The 26,928-nt window shown below is 48.0% G+C and overlaps 1 protein-coding gene across 2 annotated transcripts in view; it reads right to left on the reverse strand.

Annotated features, from left to right (window-relative positions):
* Bend4 (BEN domain containing 4) overlaps nt 1–25,712 on the reverse strand; it is a 35,047-nt gene extending 9,335 nt beyond the window's left edge. The window contains exons 1-3 of one of the 2 annotated variants that reach the window (XM_085836744.1): nt 24,977–25,712; nt 15,693–16,259; nt 3,832–3,920 (exon numbers count right to left, since the gene is read on the reverse strand). In XM_085836744.1, the coding sequence (XP_085692870.1) occupies nt 3,832–3,920; nt 15,693–16,259; nt 24,977–25,499 (1,179 nt within the window). In that variant the 5' untranslated portion in view covers nt 25,500–25,712. The remainder of the gene's footprint in view (nt 1–3,831; nt 3,921–15,692; nt 16,260–24,976) is intronic. The other variant, XM_085836745.1, reaches the window with a different exon arrangement.
* Between the last annotated feature and the right edge of the window lie 1,216 nt (nt 25,713–26,928).

Here is a 26,928-nt window from a genome sequence, read left to right on the forward strand (position 1 = left end):
TAGCCAACAGGTGGTAGCTTACAAGGCCCTTGGCTCTGGGATCTTGTGCACAAGTATGTGCGATAAGACATCAGCAGGAGCCAAAGCTCCACGGCTCCTCTCGGTGCAGCTGCCCTTAAGAGGGAGGTGCTGAGAGTGCAATGTGTGTGCAGTCCTGGGCAGTGCACGGAGAAAGGGCGGAGGAAGGCAGGTGGGCAATGCGGCTAGCCAGGCTGAGGAACACATGATTCCTAAGTGAAACGGTGCTGAGTCGTACGGCTGATGCAGAAGGGAGAATAATGCAGTGCTTCTCATGGACAGAGAGGAAGAGGCTCAGTGGATCTCCAGTGAATGACCAATCAACATAGGCAGTGGGCGGAGCTTGAGGTGGGTGGATTCCAAACTGGCTCAGAACCACTCACTCTCTCTAAAGCATTTTTGCTGAAGCCCTTTAATACCAGCTGCACTGTGTTCTGAACAATTAATGGGGAGCCTGAGGCATTTGCCCCAGGTAGTACAAGTATAAAGTCTGGGATGGGGTGGGATGGGGGGGGGCTGGGACTAGAGAGATGGCTCAAAAGTTAAGAGCACTTGATTGATCTTCCAGAGGACCTGGGTTGAATTCACATGACAGCTCAGAACTATTTGTAATTCTATTCCCAGGGCCAGAGGGAACTAGGTAAAAAGATATACATACATACATATATATATATATATATATATGCAAAATAAAATAAAATAAAATAAAATAAAGTTGGGCCATGGGTTCAGCCCGGGAAGAGGGCTTTCTCAACTTCAGCTCTTTACTGTCAAAATAGGACTAAGATACCATATTCCCCAAACATCTGTAACCCCAGCACTCCAGAGTCTGAGGCAGGGAATTTGCTTGGAGTTCAAGGGTAGTTTCAGCTATATTGTGAGATACAGGACAGTTTTAAGTATAAGTGAGATCCTGTCTCAAAAGCACTGACAAAGCAAAGCAACAATTACAAATGACCAGTTTTGGTTAAGGTGTCCGTCCATCTCCCACCATCAAAATCCTGCCCCATAGGCCTCTTTGGCTTCCGAGGGTACTGTATGAACACAGTGCACAGACACAGGCAGGCAAAGCACCCACATATGAAAACTGAAAATGAAGATTAAAAAAATAAATAAATTTGTTCTCTTACAGCCCCTATGACTCCATGCATTACCAGCCTCACAGGACACCTGCACTACTATTTCTTGAACTGCTTATTTGATAATAATAATAATAATAATGCTGTTAGTGCCTGTTTCCCTGGTTTGGGTGCTTACCTGCAAGGGAAGGTTATGACTCTATTTTACCAAGGTTGTATACGTTTCTCACTTATCCGCTAATATTGAGCTATGTCGCTAAACTATTTCAAGATGAGGGCGTCTGTGACTTACGGAGCTGGTAATCCAAGACAGGTACTTTTTCAAATCTTTGAGAAAAATCATACAAAAGCCCTGCATAATTCCAAAGCACAGCAGCTCAGCATAAACCACTGGCCTCATAAAACTCGGGATTACCATGTGGAGGTAATTCTCATCAAGACACAGAAGAGGAAAGAGAACTGGTAATTTATAGCTCCAAACACAGCTCAGAATGCCCTGTGGGTTACAGATGAGAGTCATAATCCTGCTTTAGCACAGCTAAAAGAAATTTGATAAATAATAAAAAATGAGAAAACTTTCAGGTGCCTCAAATGACAATAAAAAGTTGTATGGTAATAATGATGATGACAGGCAATAAAGTTTAAACGGCCCCATCCAAGGAAAAACAGCCAATCCCGTCCCCATGTCTTTGTGTGGGGGTCTGAGTGCAGTCTATGCCTGGGCGTGGAAGGCAGGGCTCGATGTTAGGATTCTCTTTAACTGACTCTCCACCTTAATTATTTTTCTTGGAGACAGGGTCTCACTTTGCTGCCACAGTTGTCCTGGAACTCACTATGTAGACCAGGCTAGCCTCTAAGTCACAGAGATCCTCCTGCCTCTGCCTCCTGAGTGCTGGGATTGAAGGCTTGAAGGCATACACCACCACCACCACCACCGTGCCTAGTCTTTCCACCTTAACTTTGAGACAGAGTCTCTCACTGGACCTGGAGCTCTCAGACTGGCTAGGCTGACTTGGTTAGCAAGTCTGTCCCTGCCTCCCCAGTGCTGGGGTTACAGCTGCATGCCACCATGAACCACACTTGCTATCCTTATGGGTGTCCGGGTATCCGAGCAAGTCCTCATGCTCGGAAGGCAAGCACCTGCACTCAACCAGCTGAGCCTTCCTCCCAGTCTCTTTCTAATTTGGGGGGTGGGCGGGCTGACTATACACTTCAGTTAGCCACCAACAGGTTACTAACCCTATCCTATTGTCGAGAAACACTCTGAACAGCCCTCACTGTCTTCAAAGACTTGTAGCCAAATGGAAGTCGTAGGCATAGATTTACAATTTGGCCAATTCTGACTTCAACTTACAATGTGCCATAACGAGCACAGGTATTCAGTCACTTCCTGGAGGAGGCACTCATTTATACTTGTGTGTAAACCGTAAAATGTAAAGCTAGCAACTGTGGTCTTCAATTATAGGATTTAATTTAGGTTTGATCTTTAATTTACAAAGATAACTTTGCATTGTGCAAAGTGGAGGAGAGGGGTTAAAAAGCGCTAAGGTTGACCAGAAAGGAGACAAGTAATAGGAGCCTGTGCCTGGGCTTGGTCAAGTCCTTCATGGGCAGGTTGGGTGTCCTATGCACAGAACGAGGAGGCTGTGGGCATCCCACAGACAGCCCGAGCAATGAAGAGTGATACAGAACTGGCCTGTGGGGACCTTTCAGTGTTCATGTGTCAGAGAAAGGGGAGAAGTAGGCAGAAGAGGAAGAAGAGGGGGAGGAGTAAGATGAAAAGGAGAAAAGGGAGGAAGGGGAGGGGCGGAGGAGGAGCAGGAGGAGGAAGAGGGGCATAAATCACCTGAGACAGCAGACAGCAAGAGGAAGTAACTCAGAAGGGCGGATGAAAGGAAAGGGTCATGGGCGGGGAGGACAGGGAGCCAAGAGGCAGCACCGCACGAAGACCTGGGGGAGAGAGCTTGAGGGGTCAGCCTGGACCAGACACCCAGGAAAGGTGCTAGGGAGGGCGGGAGAAAACAAGAGTGGGAAGCACACAGACAGACCAGTCTTACACATTTCATCGCTTAAAGAAAACCATCACTTGGAATTCGCGAATGAGACCCTTCTCCAAGAGACACCAGGGTGCTAATGGGGGTGAGCAGAGCTTAAGAGCTGTGTAGCATGGGAGTGCTGCCCGAGGGTGCTTTGGGGGCTCGCTGCCGTGAAGGATGAAGGACGCACTGAGACTCAGAGTCACATTCTCAAGTCTTCAGAACAGGAGGCAGTAACATACTCAAGACTGGGCTCTGAGAATCTTATAAAAATGTCATCTGTTAAACCATCCCTCACATCAAGAGATGATTGCCCTAGACGACTGGAGACTGGCGGCTTCTCCCGTGGCTCCGAGAAAGAGAACAGCTGTGTCACAGTGTCTGAGAGATAAGGTTAAAACCCCAGAGGATGTTGGTGTTAGACACCCCAGAGCGGGGCACATGGAGACCTGAGGGAATGCTGGATCTTATCTTCACCTCCATCTTCCCTGCATCAAAGGAACGAGGAAGACTTGCCTAAGCCATTGAAGCTGCAGTTTCTCCTTCCTTCCCAAGGGCAGACGAATCTTGGTGAATTAAATCCGCACACCACCCTTCTACACAGAATATGTGCCCACATTGACAGACCCACAAAGTTCCCACAGTCAGCAGGCCTCGCCTGCGGGCCCACACCCCTCTTCCCGGAGGCCCAGTCCTACCTCGGTGGGCTGCTCGGCGGGCTGTGGCAGAAGCTGGTTGTGGTGCAGCAGCACTGTCTTTAGGTAATCGAGGACGGTCTGGCAGGGCACTGTGAGGAGGAACAACAACGGTACGCATTAGCTGGTACGCATTAGCTAGCTTTCGACAAGAAGCTGCTTGCCATCGGTACCTGCTGGCAAAGGGGGTCAGTTTCTCCAATGGAGTGTCACTGGGTCTGTCAGCCACACCCCAGGGCAGGCCCCATGCCCCGGAGAAGCTGCCAAAACAACCCAAACTCCATGTCTTTTTTGTTTGTTTGTTTTTAATGGACTTTCTGTCTCATTTTGTTTGTTTCTGTCTTACTGGTCTTTTGCTTGCTTGTCCTGATTTTTATTTGTTTTTTGTCTGTTTTTGTTTTCCAGGGAGATTGAGAGCACACAGTTGAGGTGGGGAGGCTCTGGGAGGAGTTAGGGGAGGGCAAATGATCAGCATAGATTGTATGAAGATTTTTAATTAAAAAAGTAGCTGGGTAGTGGTGGTGCAAACCTTTGATCCCAGTGTTTGAGAGGCAGAGGCAGGTGGATCTCTGAGTTCGAGGCCAGCCTGGTCTACATTGTTCCAAGATAGCCAAGGTTACACAGAGAAATCCTGTTTTGAAAAAACAAAAAAAAACAAAAAAATAGTATGGGGGGGGGGAATGTCAGGTGCCCCTAATTTCACCAACCAACTAAAATGTCAACCCACGTTGTTGATTCAGTCCTGGGAATGTGCCTCTGGTGTTGAACGTTCACTGGTAGAAGAGCAGAGAGTTCCTCACGGTGGCTACACCAGTTCTGGGGAGACTGAGGTTCAACGACGGTGAGGTCCAGGCCAACCTGGGCTACATACCGAATCTTTTCTATCTTTCTAAGGCAGCAGAGTTGAGAAAGGAACGGATGTGTCCTGTGACAAGTGTATGGCACAACCCTGGATTTGGCATGGGAACTGTAGCAAAATTTATAAATTTTCACTGACTAACTGGGTTTTGAATGAACCTCCCGTGATCCATATTTTGCTCTGAGATTATGGAATTTTAAATTTAAATACAGAAATACTTACACGGCAGCTTACAAAATAGAAAACTCAGTGTAACTTTAATGCTGTTGGTACGTAGATTGAAAAGAGATGGGGAAGAGTCGGTGTCACCCACAATGACTTAGCTCAGCTGTGGGACTGCAGATGTGGGATTATCATTTGACTCCATTATCCTTCCCATGGAAAGCAGTACAGAGTGAATATCTTTTATTTAAAATCCAAACCGTCCTCCAATCTGAAATTTTCTAGAGTCAACATGATGTCACACGCAGAAAATTCCATAGCTGACCTCATATGGTGGTTACAGTACAGGTACATTAAATTTTTCATAAAAGTAAACCTAACTGAATTATACTGTATATATAAAATGTATATATGAAACATGAATATACGGCATGTTTAGACTTAAGCCTCATCCTGAAGATGTCTCATTATGTATATGTAAATATCCTTGCATCCAAAATGAGGAGAACTGTAACACAGTTCTGGTCCCAAGGATTTTAGGGAAGAAATACACTTTTGCATATTTTACAATCTTTCTATAGTGGGCATTGCTTAACAGCCACTGAAAGCTGTCTGAAAAACCACTGAAGGAGTTGTTCCAGGCCTCTGAGACACACAGTGTTGGTTATACAGCCATGGCGGGCTGGAAGCTCACTCCATCACTTCAGGCATCCGGACATTGAGGCAGCACGTGGAGCAAGCGCTAAGCAGGCCTGCTGACTCGTGCTGGGAGGATGCACTGAGTGTGTCCTTCTAGTGTCAGGAGCGCAAAGGTAAGTGGGTCCTGTGTACTGACACTGGAGACAAAGCGGAAGGCCAGGGAGACCAGAGTGTGCTCACATCAGCCAACTGTCCAAGAGACTGAGGTAGGCGCTGGAGAGGCAGCTCAGGCTAAAAGCACTTGCTGCTCTTGCAGAGGACCCAGGTTTGGGGCAGTTTACAACTGCTGTTAACTCTAGCTCCAGGGGACCCAATGCCCTCCTCTCTACAGGCATCTGCATGTGCACACAAGCATTAAGTACCATCATTTTTTAAACTTAAAAACTCTGAAATGACCTTTGGACTCCCCTCCTCCCACCTTCCAGGTTTCCCCTTGCCATCTCCCTTGAGACAGAGACCTTCAGATATTCCCTGGAGGGTCAGGCAGAGTAACTCTTGGCTGGTACATGTGTGGCACATTTGCCTAGAGTTATACAGGGAAGCTGTAGAATGAAGTGAAATGTTTTCTGTGGGGAACGAAACAAAACCAAACAACAACAAACCCTTGGTCGGTCTTGAAAATGGAGACCGGTGAGCTTAGGCAGGGACGAGCCTGTCCCAGTTGCCCTGTTAGGCCAGCCCAGGAGCGATGAAGGCCGCAGCCAGAAAGTAATGGAAAACCACCTGCCTTGTTTATTCTGATACTGTACCTCTTATGGGCAAGAGGGGAATTCTCGAGTGAGGGCATGTCACTTGCAGATAGGGACCAGTGCGGCCTGTAAGGTTTCTTCATTCATTTCAAGTTGCCATGTTCCTATGGCCTCTAAAGAGAGGAGAGAGAGGCCTCCCCGGAGGCCTTAAGCAGAACCGTATCCTTGAGCACAGTGAGCACCTGAGCAAACTGCTCTGGCTGGTGAAGAGCCAGTGACCCACTGGGCAGGGTTCCTTTGTGGCCTTGCTCGTTCTGCTGACTAAGTGAGAAAATAAACGAGGAAGAGAGAGATAGAAGCTTTTGCTGAAAGGAGAGACTGTGTGTGGTGGCACACATCTGTCATGCCAGAACTTGGGAAGTGAGGAAGGGACCTCTCCAAGTTCAAGGTAAAAGCTTGTTCCATAAAACCACTGAGAAAGAAAAGAGGCTCACAAAAGAATCCAAGATGTATCCAGTGCCCAGCCCCATCCGGATGCTGCTAGCCTTTCTCCCTCTAAGGAACAATGTGGCACCATTCGCCCATCACATAATCTGAGAGAGGAAAAGGTAGCAACAGGAAGATCTGGGACAACAGCAAAGAGACTCCCTCTGCAACCCTAGTCTCTAGGGCTGCTTTACCTCAGTAGGGAAAACAGCTAAATATAAACTAGCAGTTCTACAGTCACTGCTGGCTAGGAGCTGACTCTAACATTCCTTACGTGGCCCTGGGCAAGTTACTCAACCTCTCTGAGCTTCTGTTACCATGCTTGTAAAACTGGGATAATGACCTGCCATGAAATTACTGTGAGGACCAACATTACCTCAGTAATGTATGAGAGACAGAGGCAATGTATCCTGGGCGCTACCAGGATTTTAAAAGTAGCAGTCCGGCGAATTCCTCAGAGGCCTCTAGCTTGGCCACCACCTCAGTGCCTGAATGGCAGCTCCCACATATGGCTCTTCTTTCAAAGAAACCACTATGGTTTTGCTTGTCCCATATGAAGGCGAAGCTGGTCCTCCAGCTAATAATCATTTTAAGTGTACTGGCACTATGTATCAGCTACGTAGCCCAGGCTGCTCTGGAGCCCGCCATCCTTTTGCCTCGGCTTCCTGACTGACTGGACTGCAGGCTAATGCTACCACACCCAGCTAAAAGCTTCATCAGTTGATCTCTGCTCCTCAAGCACTATTTTATCTACCTAGCCAGCCAAAGGCTTCAAACTCCTCAAAACATGACTCAACCATTGTATAGGAATGTTGGATTCTCTTTACTGCTGACAATCCCAGCTATCTGTTGTGTTTAATCATCTTCAAGCAGCCTAATTATATTGTCCCTCCAACGTAAAATACGTTCCTGAACAGAAATACTTAAATCAAATGATCGGCAATAAGTATCAGCCTCGCAACAGTCACATGGTTGAATGCTCGGGTAAAGACAATGCCTTGTTTCAACAGAAACTGGGACATCAAGAAGATAGGCTTCGTTTCTGCCCTCCAGCACCATATATGACCCTTCATCTTATCAGGACATCAGGAGGTAACGGCATACTCTGGGTAAACACAGCCTCGAAAAGGACTTTAACAGAAGTATCCAGGTGTGTGCAGGGACACTGCAAAAGCTCTCTCACAGAGGGCCCTGCCTGAACTGGACACTGAAGAATGCATAGGAATTTCTCAAGAAGAGGGCAGCATGTTTTGGGAGTGGAAAGTACAGGGGTTAGGACAAGTGTCTGCTTGCCCAGAAGTCACAACTGTCCAGTGAGGCTGGGCACTCGGTGAACTGTGGCCATTGAGGACTGAGTCTTCGAAGATGCTCAGGAGGAGGGCCAAGTACAGCTGTGCATGCCCTGTAATCTCAGCTCTTGTGAGAAGCAGGCAGGAAGATTGAGAGTTCAAGGTCACCTTCAGCTATACGGGTAGTCACAGTACCTCATCTCCCCAAAAAGGACTCCAGGGAAGTGAAGACTTCTCTGTGACAAGGGAACCCAAATCTGAGGCTCTGTGGCTCCTCTTTCTGAAGTCAGACACTGCTTATAGTTTGGGGAATCCTTCAAGTCTCTGCATTGCTAGGCACACAACAGCTGTGCTCTCTTTTTGCCCTTTCTTGGTTAAGATGGGGTCGCGCTACGTATCCCAGGAAGGTCTTGGACTCTCTCCTGCCTCAGCCTTTTTGGTATTTGGATTACGGACATGCCCTACATATATCAGAAACAATTTTCCTCTAATTCGTCTTTTAAGATTTATTTAAATCTTAAATTTAAATTTAAGTGTGGTGTATTGCCTGCATGTGTGTGTGTGTGTGTGTGTGTGTGCACCATGTGTGTGCCTGGTGCCTGTGGAGGCCAGATACTGGACCTCCTGGAATTGGACTTATAGATGTCTGTGGGCCACCATGTAAATTATAGGAACTGAACCTGGGGCTCCTATGGAAGAGAAGCAAGTGGTCTTAACTGCCGAGCCGTGTCTCTGGCCTCGGGAGCAATTTCTCTTCAAGGGGATACTAAGTGTTCACGGGAAGATTTACTGAATCTAACACTTCCATATTCCTATAATATTGTTAACTTTGCTTTAAGGAAGGCTCAGAATGGGCAAATTACTGCCAGCAGTCACCGCCAGCAACATCGAGGAATACAAGTCCACAGCTGCAGCCACTCTTAGGGGCTTTTGTTTATACAAAGTCCATTTACCCCAAACTGGTTGTTCCTATTTCCCTTAGATAATGGCACTGAGGGACCTGACAGGGTTAGCTCCTTATCTGCAGCATGGTGAGTCACCACTCACTCTTGGATTCTGTATTTTGCAAGTCTGCGTGCCTGCTAAGGTATGCTTGGAACTCCCCAAACCGGAACTTTTACGAGCCATTCGCTGACTTGTGCAGAGAGCGCTTTGGAATTTGAGTCGCCTGACAAATGTCCCAGCTGTGATCGCCTGGTTTCCGTTCTTATGCTGGAAACAAGTGTCCCTGTCCTGGTCTATTTAGGGTTGTTCCTATATGTCTGTTTGGGATCTCACTATTAAAATGGCTCTCCACTGTAGTGCTCAAGTGCCTGAAGCACAAGAGAAACAAGGTTACGGACTTGCTAGTTGAGGGCTCTTGGAGGGCCTGCCCTTTGTACTTCTGCTGCAAGTAATACCAGTGATTGCCAACTAATTCTTCGGTGACCATTCAATACAACTACGCTGACAATAAACCGACCTCAGGTGGAGGGTTACAACTTGGACACCAAGTTAGAACTCTTGGACGACACAACTCTCCTCCTACAGTTGCTCTCCCGTGGATTAGATGCCAACTTCCTGTCCGTAAGATGAAATGAAATAGATAGCTGATGTGGGCAAGAGCACCAAGTGTTCTAACCTCTGAGCCATCTCTCCAGCCCCCAAAACTGAAGGCTCAAAAAAAAAAAAAAACCCAAAACCTTACACCATCCACAAAACTCAACCACCAATTCATAGACTATCACTAATAAGAATTACAGAGAAGACCTAAAATTAAGACCAGAAACTATAAAATTCCTACCCGTGAGAGTCAGCTCAGTCAATGAACCGTTTCCTTACAAATATTAGGACCTGGCTCCAGCCCCGGCACCCACGTAAACAAAACAACAGGGTGTGGTGATGAAAGATGGTCCCCTGGGGCTTGTCTACACGTCCCCAGCCTAGCCTAAGTGTGAGCTACAGGCCAGTAACAAACCCTCTTCCCTCTCTCTTCTCTGCCCCCACCCCTTCCACACAAACCAGGCAAGAGCCAGCACAGTGGTTACACACATTCCGAAGCCATTAACAAGAAAGACAAAACTCGATCCCACTTTCCATGCCTTGGAATGAAAAAAATCAAAAGATAACAGACCCTGGTGATGGTGTCCCCAGTGGGTGAGAAGGAAGACTTCTGTCCTCCGTGTGCAAAGATTACCGAGGTTTCTAAAGCTAAGCACAGCATTACTGTAGGATCTGGAATCTCCCTTCTTGGACTACATTCAAAGGAAATAGAATTACCACCTTGTGAAGAAACCCACAGTCTGCGTTTACTGTGACATGGAAAGACACGACTTCCCCACATCAACAAAACAGGCAAAGGGAAGTGTTCAGTGGAGTATTAAGAAAAGAGCTTTGCCATCTGCCAAGGTGTGAGTGAACTGGGGGGTGGGGTGGGGGAGACAGGGCAATACTGTCTGGTCTATCTTCTCTTTTCTTTTAGTTTTTACTTTCTGAGTGTATGTCTACCACAATGTGTTCCTGGTGCCCAGGCAGGCCAGAGGAGGGAGTCAGATCCCTTGACATGGGAGTTACATTTGTGAGCTGCCACGAGGGTGCTAGGAAGTAAATCTGGGTCCTCTGTAAGAGCAGCGAGTGCTCTTCACTGTCGAGCCCTCTCCAGCCCGTCGCATCCATCCTATGTGTGGAATCTTAAAGAATCAAATCAAATCAAATCAAATCAAATCAAATCAAATCAAATCAAAAATGCAGAGAATGAAAATATTCAGCCAGGCATGGTGGCACATACCTTTAGGCCCAGCATTTCTCAGGCAGAAGCAGGCAGATCTCTGTGAGTTCAAGGTCAGCCTGGCCTATACAGCAAGTTTCAGACCAGTCAGGGCTGCACAATAAGACCCTGTCTCAATATATTCATTAATTTAAAGATTATCTTCTGTATACTTGGTATTTACACACTTAAAGGAATTGTAATTGGTATACATGGTGCTCTTAAAGACAGGTTTTCAAGCTCAGGGGATGCAGCGCTTGGCTAACATGCATGAAAGGTTTCTTCTCTAGCACCACACACATGGGGTAAAGGAGCAGACAGCCCTGTAACCACGCCACAGTACTACTCCAGGGGCAGAAGGAATAAGTTCAAGGCTATCACTGGTTACACAGCGAACCAGCAGCCAACTTGAAAACCAGGAGAAACAAAAAATAAAATGCCAACAAACACCCCTCCCATAGTTTTCCTTATTTTAGTATCTATGGACTTGGTATTAAAAAATAATTGTTGTGAAGCTCTGCTAGTGCCTGGCAAATACAGAAGTGGGTGCTCACAGTCAGCTATTGGATGGAACACAGGGCCCCCAATGGAGAAGCTAGAGAAAGCACACAAGAAGCTGAAGGGGTCTGCAACCCTATAGGTGGAACAACATTATGAACTAACCAGTACCCCCGGAGTTCGTGTCTCTAGCTGCATATGTATCAGAAGATGGTCTAGTCGGCCATCAGTGGAAAGAGAGACCCATTGGTCTTGCAAACTTTATCTGCCTCAGTACAGGGGAAGGCCAGGCCAAGAAGTGGCAGTGGGTGGGTAGGGGAGCAGGGTGGGGAGAAGGTATAGGGGACTTTAGGGATAGGATTTGAAATGTAAATGAAGAAAAATCTAATAAAAAATTAAAAAAAATAATTGTTAATAGACAGCTGAGATTTCTCAGTGATTTCTTCTGAGAGGTGCATAAGAGAGGGTATGGTTTGCACCTGTTGGCATGTCAGGTTAGCATGGGATCTTTATGTCTATCCTCACGAGCATGTTTGATTACAGTGACTATGAGCTCACTAGGCGTCCCTCACCTGACGTCCTCTCCACTGAGGAAGTGCACCAGGCACTGCTTCCAAATAACCCGGAAGCACTTCATATTCCTGGTCCAAGTAGCTCCTTCACTCATTCACTGTAGCTGGTTTAAAAGATTTACTTACGTATTTTATGTATATGAGTGCTGTATTTGCATGTATGCTTGCATGACAGAAGAAGGCATAATCAGATCCCATTACAGGTAGTTGTGAGCCACCATGTGGTTGCTAACTCAGGACCTTTGGAAGAGCAAGCAGCCAGTGTTCTTAACCACTGAGCCATCTCTCTAGCCCATGCAGCTTCTTAAGCTGTTTTTACCTCTTATCAAAACATTTTTAAAAAAGGACAAACTTCCAAATGTCTATCATGATGATCTGATATAAAAGGAAAACTGCCAACGTGGGCTCCTCAGGGTGAGCTGTCTCCAATCTGAAAGGACCTCGGAGCACCTACAGCTTCTGGCTGGCCACACTTCACCAGCAATACATAAATAACCCTGGTGGAAAGCCCTCCCCAACCTCTTTAGGGTTAGAACTAACACCTTCCCTTCCCCTAGGACCATCCAAGCGAAGCACTTTTCCTTGTGGGCTACCCGGCCACCCTCTTTAATTCACTTCCACTCCAGGTATAAAGGCTTTTCAGGGAAGAAAATGAAGCCCCCGTGCTCCTGGCAGTACCTTCAGGAGAACCTGAAGACACTTGGTCAACTGATCTCAACCTTCCTTATTCCATCTGCTGACTTGCGGATGCTGCTCTCTCCTTTGTGCCTATCCGTCCTGGGTGTCCTGCCACAAACTGACTGTCAGATGGAGTAGAAAACAGCCCCAGGTCTTCCTATGGGAATGCACTGTCTCTAGGACAAGTGCAGAGCTACTGCCTGAAAAACACATGTGTAACCAGCCTCTCACTCACTGTACTCTTCTTCAGGTGGGGGTCTAAGGGCATAGTCTTCCTAAAAATACCGTCACCAAGAGTCAAGAATGGAGTCTTGAATGAGTCTCTCATTTGTAGTTCATCCAGAGACTAGGAAGAAGGCAAGACGGCAGTACTTCCCCTTCTCTTTGGTCAAGTTTCCATCTTCAGGCGACACTTTCAATCTCTTTCCCGAGATAGCGATCACATTTGACGACAGGTAACCACCAATCAGCTTGGGTGTTTTCCCCCGCTACTCCTTTTTAATCTGTGCATAATTCATAGCCTGATTCTTCATGTGTATTGCTGGGCTTCCAGACATGGTGAGAGGGACTCACACAGCCCACGAAAGCCTCAGGCTTGGTATGTAGTTGAAGAATCCCTAGAATGCCTGATCCTCCTGCTTCTGTCTCACTGTTGGGACTGATACTCTGTCTCAGTGTTGGCCACCAAGCCCAGCTCTCCATACATATAGAATGCAATTTCGGTTCTGTGTAAATGGCGATTAGTTCAAGGTTCATGGACAGTTGCTCCTAAGGCTGGGGTAGCCACAGTAACTCTAGTGATCATTAGACCACTGACTTTCAGCCAGTGTCATTCGATATCTGATCATCAAGAGCGCTTAAGGAATTGTATCATTTTTCACCTTTCTGGATGTCCAGACAGTGACTAGTGGCAGGCCACCAATGAGCTATCCCTGACACCAGCACCTGGCCTGGCTGAACCCCAAGTTTATGATATGTCAAGAACACTGCCACATATTGAGGACTAGGAATAAGTCACGTTCTGACATTTGTGTCACCTCTTCCCACACCCAGGATGAGGCTCAGGAGGAAGGCTCCCAATGGCTATTAAGCCAGCAGGAGCCTGGTGTTCTAAACCTATGGGGACAGCAGCACCTGGCCTGGCTGAGCCATAAGCATGCCCATGGGGACGCACTGTGAGTGGCTGCAGCCACCCCTGAGAAACAGGAGGACTGAGGGTAAGACAAACGCTAGAGGTAAACTTAAGAATGAGTGGAGCCTAGCTGCAGAGGTGTAAACTCAGCGCATTAGCTGAGACCACCTTTCCCTGACTAGCGGAGACAAGGAACAGTGTGGTTCCACACAGCCTCCTGGGTTCTCCCAGGATGTTTCCTGTAGGCACGACAGCCTGCTTGGAAGAGCATCCCGACTCCCCTGACCCCATATTTACTTCTCTTGTCTCTCCTTCCAAGACCAACACACTGAGCCAGACTCCACAATGTTCTGAGCCAAATTTCGGCTCCATTTGGAAAAGACCTTTAGCGAAAGATGGGAAACAGCTTAATTTTTAATTTGGCAACTTGTGTGTGTGTGTGTGTGTGTGTGTGTGTGTGTGTACTTGAGACAGGTTTCAATTAACTCATGCTGGCCTCACACTTCTGTAGCAGACGATGACCTTGGACTCCTGTTCCTCTTGGCTCCGTCTTCCAAGTTCTGGTACTACAGATATGGGCCGCCTCACCTGGCTCTGTTGGGCAAATCATAATAGCCATTTCTGGTTTTCTGTCTTATGTGTCCCAACAAACAGAGACTCTCTTCTATTATTTCTAGATGAGCTACCATTTATATGGTACACTGGCATACACCCACACACCCCAGGCTTAAACAGAAGATATCACTTCTATTTATGTATTTTATCAGTCTTAAAACTTCAGACATTCAGCCGGGCGTGGTGGCGCACGCCTTTAATCCCAGCACTCGGGAGGCAGAGGCAGGCGGATTTCTGAGTTCGAGGCCAGCTTGGTCTACAAAGTGAGCGCCAGGACAGCCAGAGCTATAAAGAGAAACCCTGTCTCGAAAAACCAAAAAAAAAAAAAAACTTCAGACATTCTTATGCTTTGAACGTATGAATATAGCTAGGAGTGTAGATTGTGGGGCTGTGGCCCTGACTTTATCATCTTGGGGGGTCACATGACTAAAACAGCTCAGAGATCTTGTTCTAGCTAACAATTCTGCTGTCAATGTAAGCCCCTCGTACACAGGAACAAACTCAAAGATATAAGTTAAATTAATAATTTTTTTCAAAAATTTTAAATGATTTATATTTCATGTGCATTGGTGTTGCCTGCATCTATATCTGTATAAGGGTGCTGGAGCCCCTGGAACTGGAGTTATACACAGTTGTGAACTGCCATGCCATGTGGATGCTGGGACTGAACCTAGGCCCTCTGGAGGAGCAGCCAGTGCTCTGAACTGCTGATGCATCTCTCCAGCACCCATGCACTTTTGTTAATAGCATAGGAAAACACCACTCATAACAAAAACTCAGGTCTTGTCCTAAGAAAACTCCAACTCTAATACTGTGAAAATGGAGGATGTTTGAGGGGACTGCCTCAGACCAGGGCCACAAACAGTTTAGGGCCAGCTTAATTAATGGTTTATCTTTGATCTCCTAGTTTGCAATGTCTAAATTAACTCTGCACGGAGGGACTCACATGCTGAATCAATTCCATGCTGCAATTTAGCAAAGGAGGCCAGGGAGAGGGGTGGACAGAATAGATCATGTTCTTTTGCTCAGCGCTGAATCCTGCTAACGCAAAGATGGCTTTGTTCGAATTTCTACCTGGGGACACAGATGCCATATTTAAATACAGGACACTTGTAAAGGGCTCTCTCAGCCTCCTAACAGTGAATGCACATCACTGTAAGGCATCACATTTAGGAATTACTTACACACCAATAGAGATATCCTGCATGAGGACCGTGGCCTTCAGGGCTTAACCCAAGAACAGGAAGCTAAACACAGACAAGTTAGCTCCTGTCCTGGAATTCCTGCCTGGACTGGGCAAGCCAAGGACATCTTACACATTTGACGCTTTTTCAAGTTTTCAACATCCTGGCTCCACCGCCATCACTAAAGCCGAACCCACGTACGCACAGAGGTACGGATTGGAGTTGCCGCTGTCTTCATACAGTGTGAACACATACCTGGGATGCTCTCTAATTTTCTTCTGAGTTCTTCGTTTTCTTGTTGCAACGAGATCACCTCCTGCTCCAGCTCCTGGCATCGAGGGCAGTAGCCTTCTTCTTCCTCATCCTCTTCCTCCTCGGGCAGCGTGGAGGAGGATGGGTGACCGTGGGACTCAGATGTTGCTGGGGAGGTCCAGCCACCTAAGGTGTGCACCGGGGAGGCTGAGAGAGGGTCCACATCAGCCAGGTGGCCATACTCACTGACTGATGAGGTGTTTGGAGTCGGGAAGCTCCCCGAGAGCAGATAATTTTGGAGAGAGTCAGTGAACACTCTCAAAAAGGCAGAAGTTTGTTGCTTTCTTTGCATATATTGCATTTCTATGTCTATGTTGTCAGAGGTCTGACTCTGGACCCCTTTCACAATGTGACACTGGTCCTGTCTTTCGTTATAACTAGAGCCTTCCTGCTTGACGCAAGAAATCATGGACTGAGAGTGGTTGGAGTCCAGAAGTTTTCCTCCACAATTTAAGAGACTAAGAACACGACTGCACTGTTGGGCAAAGGCATCCAGGATCATCCGGCTCTCTGGAATGGAAGAAGAGAGATATCAGTGACCAACAGCCAGGCATGGAAGGAGCAAGGGCCTCCATTTTCAACTTAACCTTATAGCACAAAAGGCCTAGTGAAGCCACCCCAGAAATGAAGCATAGCTCCCTGCTGTTCTGTGACCAGTGGGGGGCCCCAGCCCCTTATTCTGAGAGAAGCCTGGGAACCAGATGAAGATATCCCTCTCTGGTCTGCACAGGTCTGAACTTATACCCTTGGCTTCATTAATATCCTCACTCTAATGAATCGAGCCAGCCACTGCAGACTCAATTCCTCATTGATAGGAGGCCTTACTGCAATCATTACTGCTATTTCTGGAGTGCCCTCTTGCCCTTGCTATTCATCAGCTGATACAATCCCTGCCACAACCACGCAGCTCCCAGATGCAAACTGGAGCAGAGAGATAAGTCCTTGTGAAGAGTGCACTAGAAATCTAAGGTAACACGGCGGACTCTACAGGCAAAGGATGCGCATGAAACAAAACTGTCACCAACACCTGGGCTCAACAGCCTTCCTACTCTGGAATGCTCGCTGAGGTCAGGGTTTAGAGATGCAGCAGCTCTGTCTGAAAATGGGTTGTTTCTCTTCTCAGAGCCATTTGCACTGGACTGTCAAGTCTCCTAAAAGGGGAAAAGGCATGGGTGGGGACCACAAAGCCCACATACCTGAACTCTACACACACTGCCAATCAGTGGAAAGTAAAAAACAAAGAGAAACCAACCAACTTCCTACAAAGACAAAGAAAAAACTCTGTCCCACGAAGCAGGATGTTTGATCACACCATGAACCCCGAGACTGTGTTATTTACTGAAAAACAAAACAAAACAAAATAAACCTGTTTCTAGTTGTGGTGTGTCTGAGCCTTAGCATGCACTTTTAATCCCTCTGGCTGGAATACGGACACACCCTTAGTACACATCTTTAATGAACTTAAGTCCATAGAAGGAAATAGCCATGTTTGAAAAGTGATGTCTAATTGACTGGCAGACAAAGTGACGAATCAGAGAAAGGTTTGGCAGACTAGCATCTGCCCAACTCTCAAAAGAGCACAGAGAGAAAAAGAGAAGAGGAGGCAGTTTTCCTGGGCTGGTTGTATGGAGACAGGCTGCACAGAGAGAACAAGCTAGACGCAGGAGAAGACAGAACAAGCAAGGGAATGAGAAGGAGTCAGATTAGAACACATGGCTAGAGCTGGTTGGGACCAACCAGAGCAATTCAGGAGAAGGCCAGAGAAGCCATATGGAGTTAGCGTTAAGCCAGAACAGCAGAGGTGAACCAGCCAACTAGAGATGAGAAAGAACAAGAAAGGGTGAGCTTATTCAGCAGCAAGTCTCAGAGGCTGGAAACATTCTAGGCTCAGATTAGATTGTACAGAGCCTAGAAACTTCTAGGACTAGATCTAGGTAGCAGACTGAAGCAGTTAGCCTCAGAGACGAGTATCTTACACTTCCAAATTCTGAAAGCATTACTTAGTGTAGTCCAAAGTCATCTTAAATATGGACATAAGTGGTTGCCTCTCCTCCCACTCACCCCCATGTAGAAACAGCTCTCACTAGTACAGAGTGACACTTTTCAGGGTGTGTTCTGCAGGAGGAAGCTGCCTCACATTTCTTCTTCCCTTTACAAGATTAATGGAGAACTCAGGTGCCAGAAACAATTGATGACAAAACTGTAGCTAGTTACTGGCTTTCTCTGAAAACACTGGCTAGATACTTATGTTTTGTTTGGTCTGGGAAAGAAAAAAAGGATTCTTTTAAGTAAAACACAGTGAGATGAGGTCTTCTTTGGGGTAGAGATGACAGATGTAGCAAAAATCCCCTAGAAAACTCAGCGTGTGTGATGAATAAAACCATGAGTCTAGCAGTCTGTGCTATCCATGAGCTGTGCTACAGAAGTATGGCCCCAGCTACACAGGAGACCAAACGGGAGGATCATTTAAACACAGGAGTTGGGGACCAGCTTGGGCAGCACAGTGAGGCCCCTTCTCAGAAAACATGGTGGTGGAAGGGTAGGGAAGAGGGGCAATAACACAAGGCAGAGACAGACACTGAACTTCTGTCTTAAAACTCAATGTCTACCATGGTTTGTTTCTTAGTGCATTTTAATGAAGTAGGTACTAGGAAAGTAGGTATTGGGGAAGATCCAAGTGTCCTGGTTCAATTACTTAATTGGAAGACATAAAGAAATTCTAGCAGTGCCCCCAGGATACAGAAGTTTCCATTCCCCCCAAGTCTGTACAATGCTACCATTCTGGGGAATTCTGAGCCCAAACTCTTCTCTGTCTAGGAGAGGGCTATAGACTACACTGGGGTGGGAGTCAGGTGATTACAGGGTCTCAAATATTACCCACTGAGGGATGGGGAGACAGAGCAATTGGTAAAGCGGCTGTCACACACACAAACTTGGATCCAAGCTCCATCTCCAGCACCCATAAGAGATGGATGTAGGTCCATGTTCGTAATCCCGTCACTGGGAGACAGAAGGGTTACTCTGGGGCTCTCGGGCTGCCAGCCAGCCAGCCAGCCTAGCCTAATCAGTTAGACCCTGTCTAAAACCAAGGTAAAGGCTGGAGAGGTGACTTCTAGGTGAAGAGCCTGCTGTACAAGCACAGGGGTCTAAGTTCCATCCCAAGCACCTATAGAAAATAACAGGGGGCCGGGGGTCAACAAATGCCCGTAATCCCAGCATTGGGGAGGCAGAGACAGGAAGCCACGTGGCACTTGCTGGTTAGCCAGTATAGCTAACCAGCCAGCTCCAGGTTTACTGAGGGACCCCATCTCAAGAAAATGGGGTGACTGTCTAAGAACTGCCTGACTCAAAAGGCCCCATGCCTTAGCTATTGGCAGTTGATAACGCATGGAGAATGCCTTTTTGGTGGGGGTGCCCATGCTCGAGTGCACTGCCACACCCCCATGTATATATGCACAGTGCCAAATGGGACCTAGTGAGTTGTTAGAAAAGAAGACATCAAGTTGGGAGATGCCCCTGTGGGTCAGGAGGCAGGGAGGAGCTAGCAGGGAGAAATGAGGGTTACATGTGATCATATTTGTTGTTCCTATTATTATTATTATTCCTATGAATTCACAAACATAAAGAACAGGATGGGCAATTGAGGAAGTCACCCAACGCTGACCTCTGGCCTCCACTCCCCCTGATCATGCCCCACCCCCCACAACACAGAACCTTTTGTTTTAATAGCGTTTTCAGGTTTAGTCAAGGCAGGGGGTGAAAACAAGATCACCTCTGAGAAGCTAAAGTTCTGGGGCCTGCTTTCTTCTTGGTACATTTCCTGACTTTCTCTTCTTAAAAAAAATAATAATCTGTGTGTGGAGGGATGTGTACCATGTGTTCTGTAAATGTCAGGCTAACCTCAGGTGTCAGCACCTTCTATCGTTTCGGAGCACTGTCATCACTGCCTTCCCAGCCTTGCCTATCAACACCCAGAGAGTCTGTTTCCTTCTCCTACCTTGCTATACAGGGGTGCTGGGGTTTCAGGCTTGTGCTACAGCGTTTGGCTCTACACACTTGCAAGGCAAGCAGTTTACCCATTGAGCCCTCTCTCCAGACTACACCCTGATCTGGGGAGCAACACCACCCTAGTCTTCCTTAGATTCTCCCATGACAAGGTCAAGACCTAGGAATCTTTCCACAGACCTCTCTGAAGGCCGAGGCTGGTCCCCTCTCACTTGGAATATCTAGCCAAATAAATACACCATGGGGCCAGAGCTCAGGAGTATGGACCATCTCAGTGAAGATACAACAGGGTTGGCAGAGAACATCATGGCTCAGCACAAAACCCTGAACTCAAGCCTGACCACTGCGTCCTACAGATCCTTGGGTGCCATTTCTTTATTGAACTGCACAAGTGGAGAGGTGTCTCACTCTTGCTATTTTACTTCCTTGTTTTTGTTCTTTTATTAGTAAAATCAAAGGATGGTATTGATCGGGGATGTTCACCTCTACCACAAGAGCGGTTTTCATTCTGTTTAATCCTATAATCCCACACAAGACCTTACGTTGTATTTACTGTTTGCATTTTAATCATCGAGGCTCCAATTGATTTACACCTCATACCCCCCTACCATAACCTTGACAAAAGGGAGGAATACAAAAGGAAAGGCTAAGACAGAACCTTCTAGAAAGAGCTGCACCAATACATTTGTTCAGTGTCCTACAATACACTGAGTAGTTTTAACCATATTGATGAATCACATTACAGCATGGATTTTTAAGGGGAAAAAATCTGACTTAGGGACAAGCGTGATTTGTTTTCTTAATTGAAGGATAAACTCATAACATGCTGAGAAAAAAATCATTATGTAATATACTACATTATGAAGATAATCTATTAAAGTGCACTCAGAAAAACCAGAGAATGGCGATGATCACAGAACAGTTTTTGCCTGCAGATCTAGAAAGGCAGATTTTAAATGATTCTGAATTTGCTCTCAGAACCAATCTATAGGAAAATAGTGATTATAAACAGTTAAGGTCAAATTTTCCCTGTTTTCAAAACCTTGACCTATCTGGGCAGTATATCTTAACATCAACACACAGAAGAGTGTAATAAAAATATTAGCATTGCACTTAGAGGGAGGGGGGCCTCTTAACCCATATGCTGCACAACCAGCAACACTTCAACTTCTGGATGGACCTACTGTCAGAAACCCACGAGCTGTGCAGTCCCTTACCACTAAGAAACGGAGAAAAGTTCTGTCCCTGGGAATGCAACCCGATGACTGCTGGCCCTGGAGTCTTCACTGAGCAAAGCACAAACATGGAGTTTTCATTTTTTTTAACTGTTTTTTTTTAATCTCTCGTCATAGAGCGTCTCACACTCAGGAAGCATAACGTCAACCATCTACAAACGGACTTTTAAAGGCTGCCTATCCCTACCGTCTCACAATGTTAATAAATCCCTATTCCAACGCCCTCTGGATGACCACTTAGCATGCTTTACAGCGCGGCCTACTGGGAGATAAGAGCAGGCTGTGAACTGTGCCCACCCTGACTCTAAAGGCCTAAACTCACGATGATGATTATTTTTTTTAATTAAGATTTCCATTTCTTGAGATCCTTCTGCACTTGTGGTTTTAATCCATCCTCAAGCTGTGCCCGGGAGGAGGATGGAAGGCAGGCTATCGCACACACTGCCTTTTCTCTTCTCTAACGGCCTTCTTTGTAGGGAAAGCGGTGCACAGACTGTGCCCATCACGGCCGATCCCTCAGAGAATTCCGCCTCTGCGAGGGAGATCACAGCACTGAAGATTAGTGGTAACCTTTTGATTTTAGCTCAGCCAAGGGTAAAATACATTAATATTAAAAATGTAGAAGCAGGAAAAAAATTTTAGTGACCTAGTCTGTAGCCACATCTATCTATCAAAGGACTTCCAACTAGTTCAAAATAGAGGGTTCCCTTAAAATTGGAACCTCTTTTTAGGAGGGCTTTACGGCATGGTACAGGAGACATAAGTTAGAAAATTAGATTGTCTTGGAAAACATGACCAGCATCTTAAATCAATGAAGGATGCCTTAAAGAGAGAGAGAGAGAGAGAGAGAGAGAGAGAGAGAGAGAGAGAGCGCCAACCAATTTTTTTCCCATAATGGCAAACATCAACACAGCAAAACAGAATGCAATTTTTCTAAATAAATAAATCAATGATGTGTCAAAAATTAACAGATGAGTTAATATACTCGGAGCCACCAAAAGCAGGTGGTGCCTTCCTAATATTCATCCTGCTCAGTCAATCCCTGAATATTTTCTGGACCATCAGTATATAAAATAGGATGCTGCTATTTGTGATGGCAAACAAAAGCAATCATGCCTGCCAAGCACATAGTATAACAGGCAGCATTTCAGCTCTGCTAGACAGAAAGTAATTAGAATGCTTTTAATGTCCAAAAGAATGATGCTGATAGGCTGCCACAGATGTGTAGATTTATGAATATTTATATGGTGGTTTATGGCTGACACTTTTATCAGTTGAAGAAGATAAAATATCTGCCTGACTCAAAAGCTTGACAGTCAGGTTAATAAAATCTCATTAAAGAGAATGACCTATGCAATTATATAGGATTTATTGTAATTCATTTTTGATTGTACTCTGCTTAAAGATGCAATTTCCCATTTCCTGATGCCAAATTTAGGCTGCGTATCAAGATCTACGTGGGTTTTAACTCTAAGCCTCCCACAGAGGAAAAATATGCTTTTAAAACTATGGTGTATTACCCCTTTTAAGGAAAATTATACTCTTCATGAGTCTTTATAAGAATGTTGAAAAAAATCTATTTTTAATCACATATTTCTTCTCCCAATGGCTTGTAGCATTTAATGGCAAATAAGACTCACTCCAAGGACCCTTTCATCTTTTCAGCATATTTACCCTGGACAGTCAGTCATCTCTTCTACGCAGAGCTCATTTACCACAATGCTGTTTGACTATTTCCAGCTGACAAGGTGGCCTGAGCACTCAGCATGATTACTCTGCTGAGAGAGAAGGCAACAGGCAGAGCCCCACCTGCCCCACCCCCAGGCGGTTAAAAGGCCCCTTCGAGCACAGAAGCTCATTGGCTCAAAGTGGCACCATTAGTTCCTCAAAGAACCAATCAGCTCTTCAGGTAGCTGTCCCTCTGATGGCTACTCACATGGCTGTGCCTGTTGAGAGATGGTCTGCTCATTAGTGATTAATATTACCTTAGTTCTGTGGCTTCCCCCTCTACATCCAGAACATTCTCCATGACACAGAGAAGAAACCTACTGTCCAGTTCCCATCTTTCCAACACCACTAGGTGGGCATCCAGAGACCCATACACACACAAGAAAAGCCCCAACCAGAACAGCCTTGAGAAAACTGGTAATAAGTTTGGAGGCAAAAAAAAAGAAGGAGCCTTCCTATCCTTAGATTCAGCAACAATGGCTTCTAACTTGTGATAGAGACAAACTAAAATAGGAAATTGGAAAAAAATACCCAGGGGAGGAGAAAACAGACCCCCAAAAATTCCAAATGAAGGAAAGATGGCAGAGTAAGTTCCGGAACAAGAGCAGCCATGGGAAGAATGGTGAGAAACTGAGGCTGAGAGAAATAACCCGGTGACTGTCGGGGAAGAGCAATCTAAGGATGCAAATAGTAAGGAGGGGTAGGACCATAGTATTCTGGAGAAAGTCAAAGACTGAACCGCAATAGCTTGAAGGAAGTGCTTTATCAAGGGCTGAACCAAGAAGGTAAAGGGTTGGTCCCCAAAGGGTTGGCTGGAACCAACATTATACAAGAGTGCAAAATATGGGAAAAGGGAAAAGGACTCACACTACTGGAAAGCAACATACAAAATCAAAAACCGCCAAGCAGGGGTAACGGGCACAGCCAAGAAGTAGCAGGGGAGCCCCCAAAACAAGTTCCAAGCAAGACTCTGTTTCAAAACCAAAAGCCGACAGAACATGAAAGCAGGGGAGAGCCCAATGATGAATATAAAAACACAACACAACGGGGTATGAGGCCAATGGCAACGGAGGAAAAAAAACCACCCCAGAAATAGTAAGGAAGCCCATGTAAGAACTCCAATTCAGAATCTCTAACATCTCCAAATCATTGGGGAGACGACAGAAACAAGTCTTCACTATAACCTGTAATTAGATTTTCTTTCTCCAAACCAATCCTTCACATGTCAAAATATTGACAAACAGCAGAGCTCTTAGCATAGGCATCTATAACTCCTTCAGAGACAATGCCCATCTATTGTCACTAGGAAGAAAAAAAAAAATCCAACACAAAGTCTTAGATTCGCTGACAATCTGAATCTAGGAGGCTCTTAAGTGCCCTGAAAGGCCTGAGCAGGTTCTGATGAGCCCATAAACGTGGCTGTGTGTCCTTCCCTCAGGAGCAGAGACTGGGTGCAGGCCTTGCTCAGTGCTCGCTCACATTCCCTAGAGGAGATAAAATCTCGACCTCTGGGTAGGTGATCCCATGGAGACTCATTGACATAGAAACCAGGGTCTCAAGGACAGGGTGGGTGGGGATTTTAACTCTGCTCTGTGGATGCTCCTGTGCAGCGACCCCTTGCCCACGCCAAAAAATTTTCACTCCCCACCCCACAACCCAGAGCAGCAGAACCACGGATAAAGCTAGGGGGACTGTGCGCCATGGACACCGGAGCGCACAGAGAACAAGAAACCCAGAGACCCCAGGAGGAGCCCAAGTGGTCCAGGTCTGCCCGACTGGGGCCGGGATCTTCAAAGGGGTGAAGGTCAGCTCCCCCCCCTCCCCCCAGGCAAAGAACCTCCGAGAAGGACAAGTAGACCTCGGGCGGGCGGGAAAGGGAAGTGTGGTGTGGGGGAAAAAGTGAAGTGGCGGGGAATAAACTGGGCGTCTCCTCGGAGTGGCCTCAGCCCGCTGTCCCGGGGCCTGTCCCCTCCCCAACTCCCCGCCCAGGGCCTGCTCTCTCCGCAGGCTCTCCCGCCGCCAGCCCGGGTGCTCGCCAGGAGCCCGCACCCCACAGCCACCTGTTAAGGCGCGCGCGCCGTCGGAAGCTCGGGCCACCGCGGCGCCCGGGAATCTTCCAGAAGTTACTACTGCCCGAGCGTAGCACGCTCCTGAGGCCCACGGGGACCGCGTGCACAGCCTCCCCGGAACCCCGATTCCCACGCCCCCCTTCCACGCCACCGCCGTAGCTCCGCAAAGTTGCGGCCCGGGAGTCTGTACCTGCACTGAGCTCCAGGCTGGCGCCGTCGCTACCCGCGCCGCTGCTGCAAGCGCCGGTCGCCGGGCCAGGGCCGTACCTGACGACGGCGGCGAAGGACGACGACGACGAGGCGGCGGGGGCCGCGAGCGGCGGCGGCGGCGGCGGAGGCGGCGGCGGTGGCGCCGGAGTCCTGGGATGGCCCGGGGGCGCGGCGGGTGTGCAGGACGGCGACGACGACGAGGCGGCGGCGGCGGCGGGGGCCCGGCCTGACCCGGCCGGGTAGGACGGCTGCGTCGGGAACGGCGGCGGCTCGCTGCTGCTGATGGGCACGGCGGCGAGCGAGGCGAAGGGCGGCGGCGGCGGCGGCGGCGGCAGCGGGGACGGCCGCGCGGGCGACAGCTCGAGCAGAGAGGGTCTGTCGTAGCGCTTGGCCAGCGCCGGCCGCCGGCTGGGGAACGTCTTGAGGACGCTGTAGGGGCCGCGCTGCTTGTAGATGCGGGGCGCGCTGGGCCCCTCCTCCGCCGCCTGCATCTCGGGCTCCATGCCGAGTCTGAGGCCCTGCCCGCCCCGCGCGCGGCTCCGGAGGTGGCTCGGCCGCCGGGCCGCCTGCTCTACCCCGGCGCGCGCCGGCGGGAAGGCGTGTGTCTGCGCCGTGGCCGCCGCCGCCGCCGCTGCCTGTCGCCGAGCCTGGCATCTCCGAGCCCCCGCGCGGGGGGCTGCCGCCCAGCGCTGATTGACAGCCCGCCTCGCCAATGCCTGGAGGGAGAAAGGAGGTAAGGAGCAAGTGTTTAGGGTAATATCTGCTAATGATGATGGGGGCGGGGCGGGGCCTGGGCCCTGGCGGCCCGCGCGATCGGCGCTTCGGACAGGGTCGTAGGGGGAGGTGGGGAGGGGGAGCCCGCGGCCCGAGGGGACCCGGTGGGGGAACGGAACCTGGAGGGCGTCCCGGTGGGGACAGGTGGAAGAGGTGGTGTCCCGGCTCTCTCGGCTGTGGACGTGAGGCGGCCGCGGTTGTCCGCAGGGTCCGAGCTTTGGAAAGGAGTTCCCGGCGCCCTCCTGCGTGACCTCCCAACTCTCGGAGTGCACGAAGGGGGTGGTACCTAGAAGTTAGGGCGGGGTCGCCAGAGTGCAAGGGTGGGACAGCTAGTTCTTCTAGAAGGAAGCTACACCTCCCTCCCCCCGCCCCCCTCCCGAAAAAGAACATCTCGAAGGACTTGGCACAGGCCGCTGGGAGGTTTGTCCTGCCTTAGGGTCTTGCTGTCCCAGGTCTGGCGGCCGAACCAGAAAGCGCTCAGGGCCTAGTGCTTCCATACTGTTTCGCTTGTTCTCCATAGGGAGCTGGGTGAGAGATCACAGAGGCGCCATCGTTTCTCTCCATTCTACAGGTTTGAAAACTGAGGCTCTGAAAGACTAAAGGGAAATATGCAAATTCACGCAGAGGAGTTTGTGAGTGAGTTGCACGGTTGCATGTAGGTCTTCAGAATGTAAAATAGCTGGTAGACAGTGCAATTCAAGGGAACAAAATGACTTCACGGTTCCCTCTGGGATGGCGACTGCTTTGAACATTATTATATTATCTATGCATATACGTTGCAAGACCAAAGTGGTTTAGGATCTCCCTTTCCTTGCGTTGCTCATACTACCCAGCACCACCGGGCTAAGGATTCAGTGATGAAGACCTCAGTAATTTGCCGAAGCTGCCCCGTAAGGTTCTTCAAATACAAGGAAGGGTTCCGGCCTCTGCCAGTCACTCCTTCCTGTCTCAAAGGGAGCATCCTCCAGTTAGGCCTACCCTAATCCCTGCATCCCCTCTTCCCAAGCTTGGGTTTCAACCTCGTTCATCATTACCCAGGTCCTTGATGGATGAAGCTCATCTCTCCAATCTGGAGTTGCTTTTTTATTCAGAGCTATCCTTCAGTCTTGGGAAAGTGACCCATTTTTCTCCTGGGGGCCAGGTCTTTGGCCTCTCATT

The sequence above is a fragment of the Mus caroli genome, unplaced genomic scaffold (genome assembly GCF_978045245.1).
Source record: "Mus caroli unplaced genomic scaffold, Mus_caroli_1 scaffold_4, whole genome shotgun sequence".
In the NCBI taxonomy this organism is placed as follows: Eukaryota; Metazoa; Chordata; class Mammalia; order Rodentia; family Muridae; genus Mus; species Mus caroli.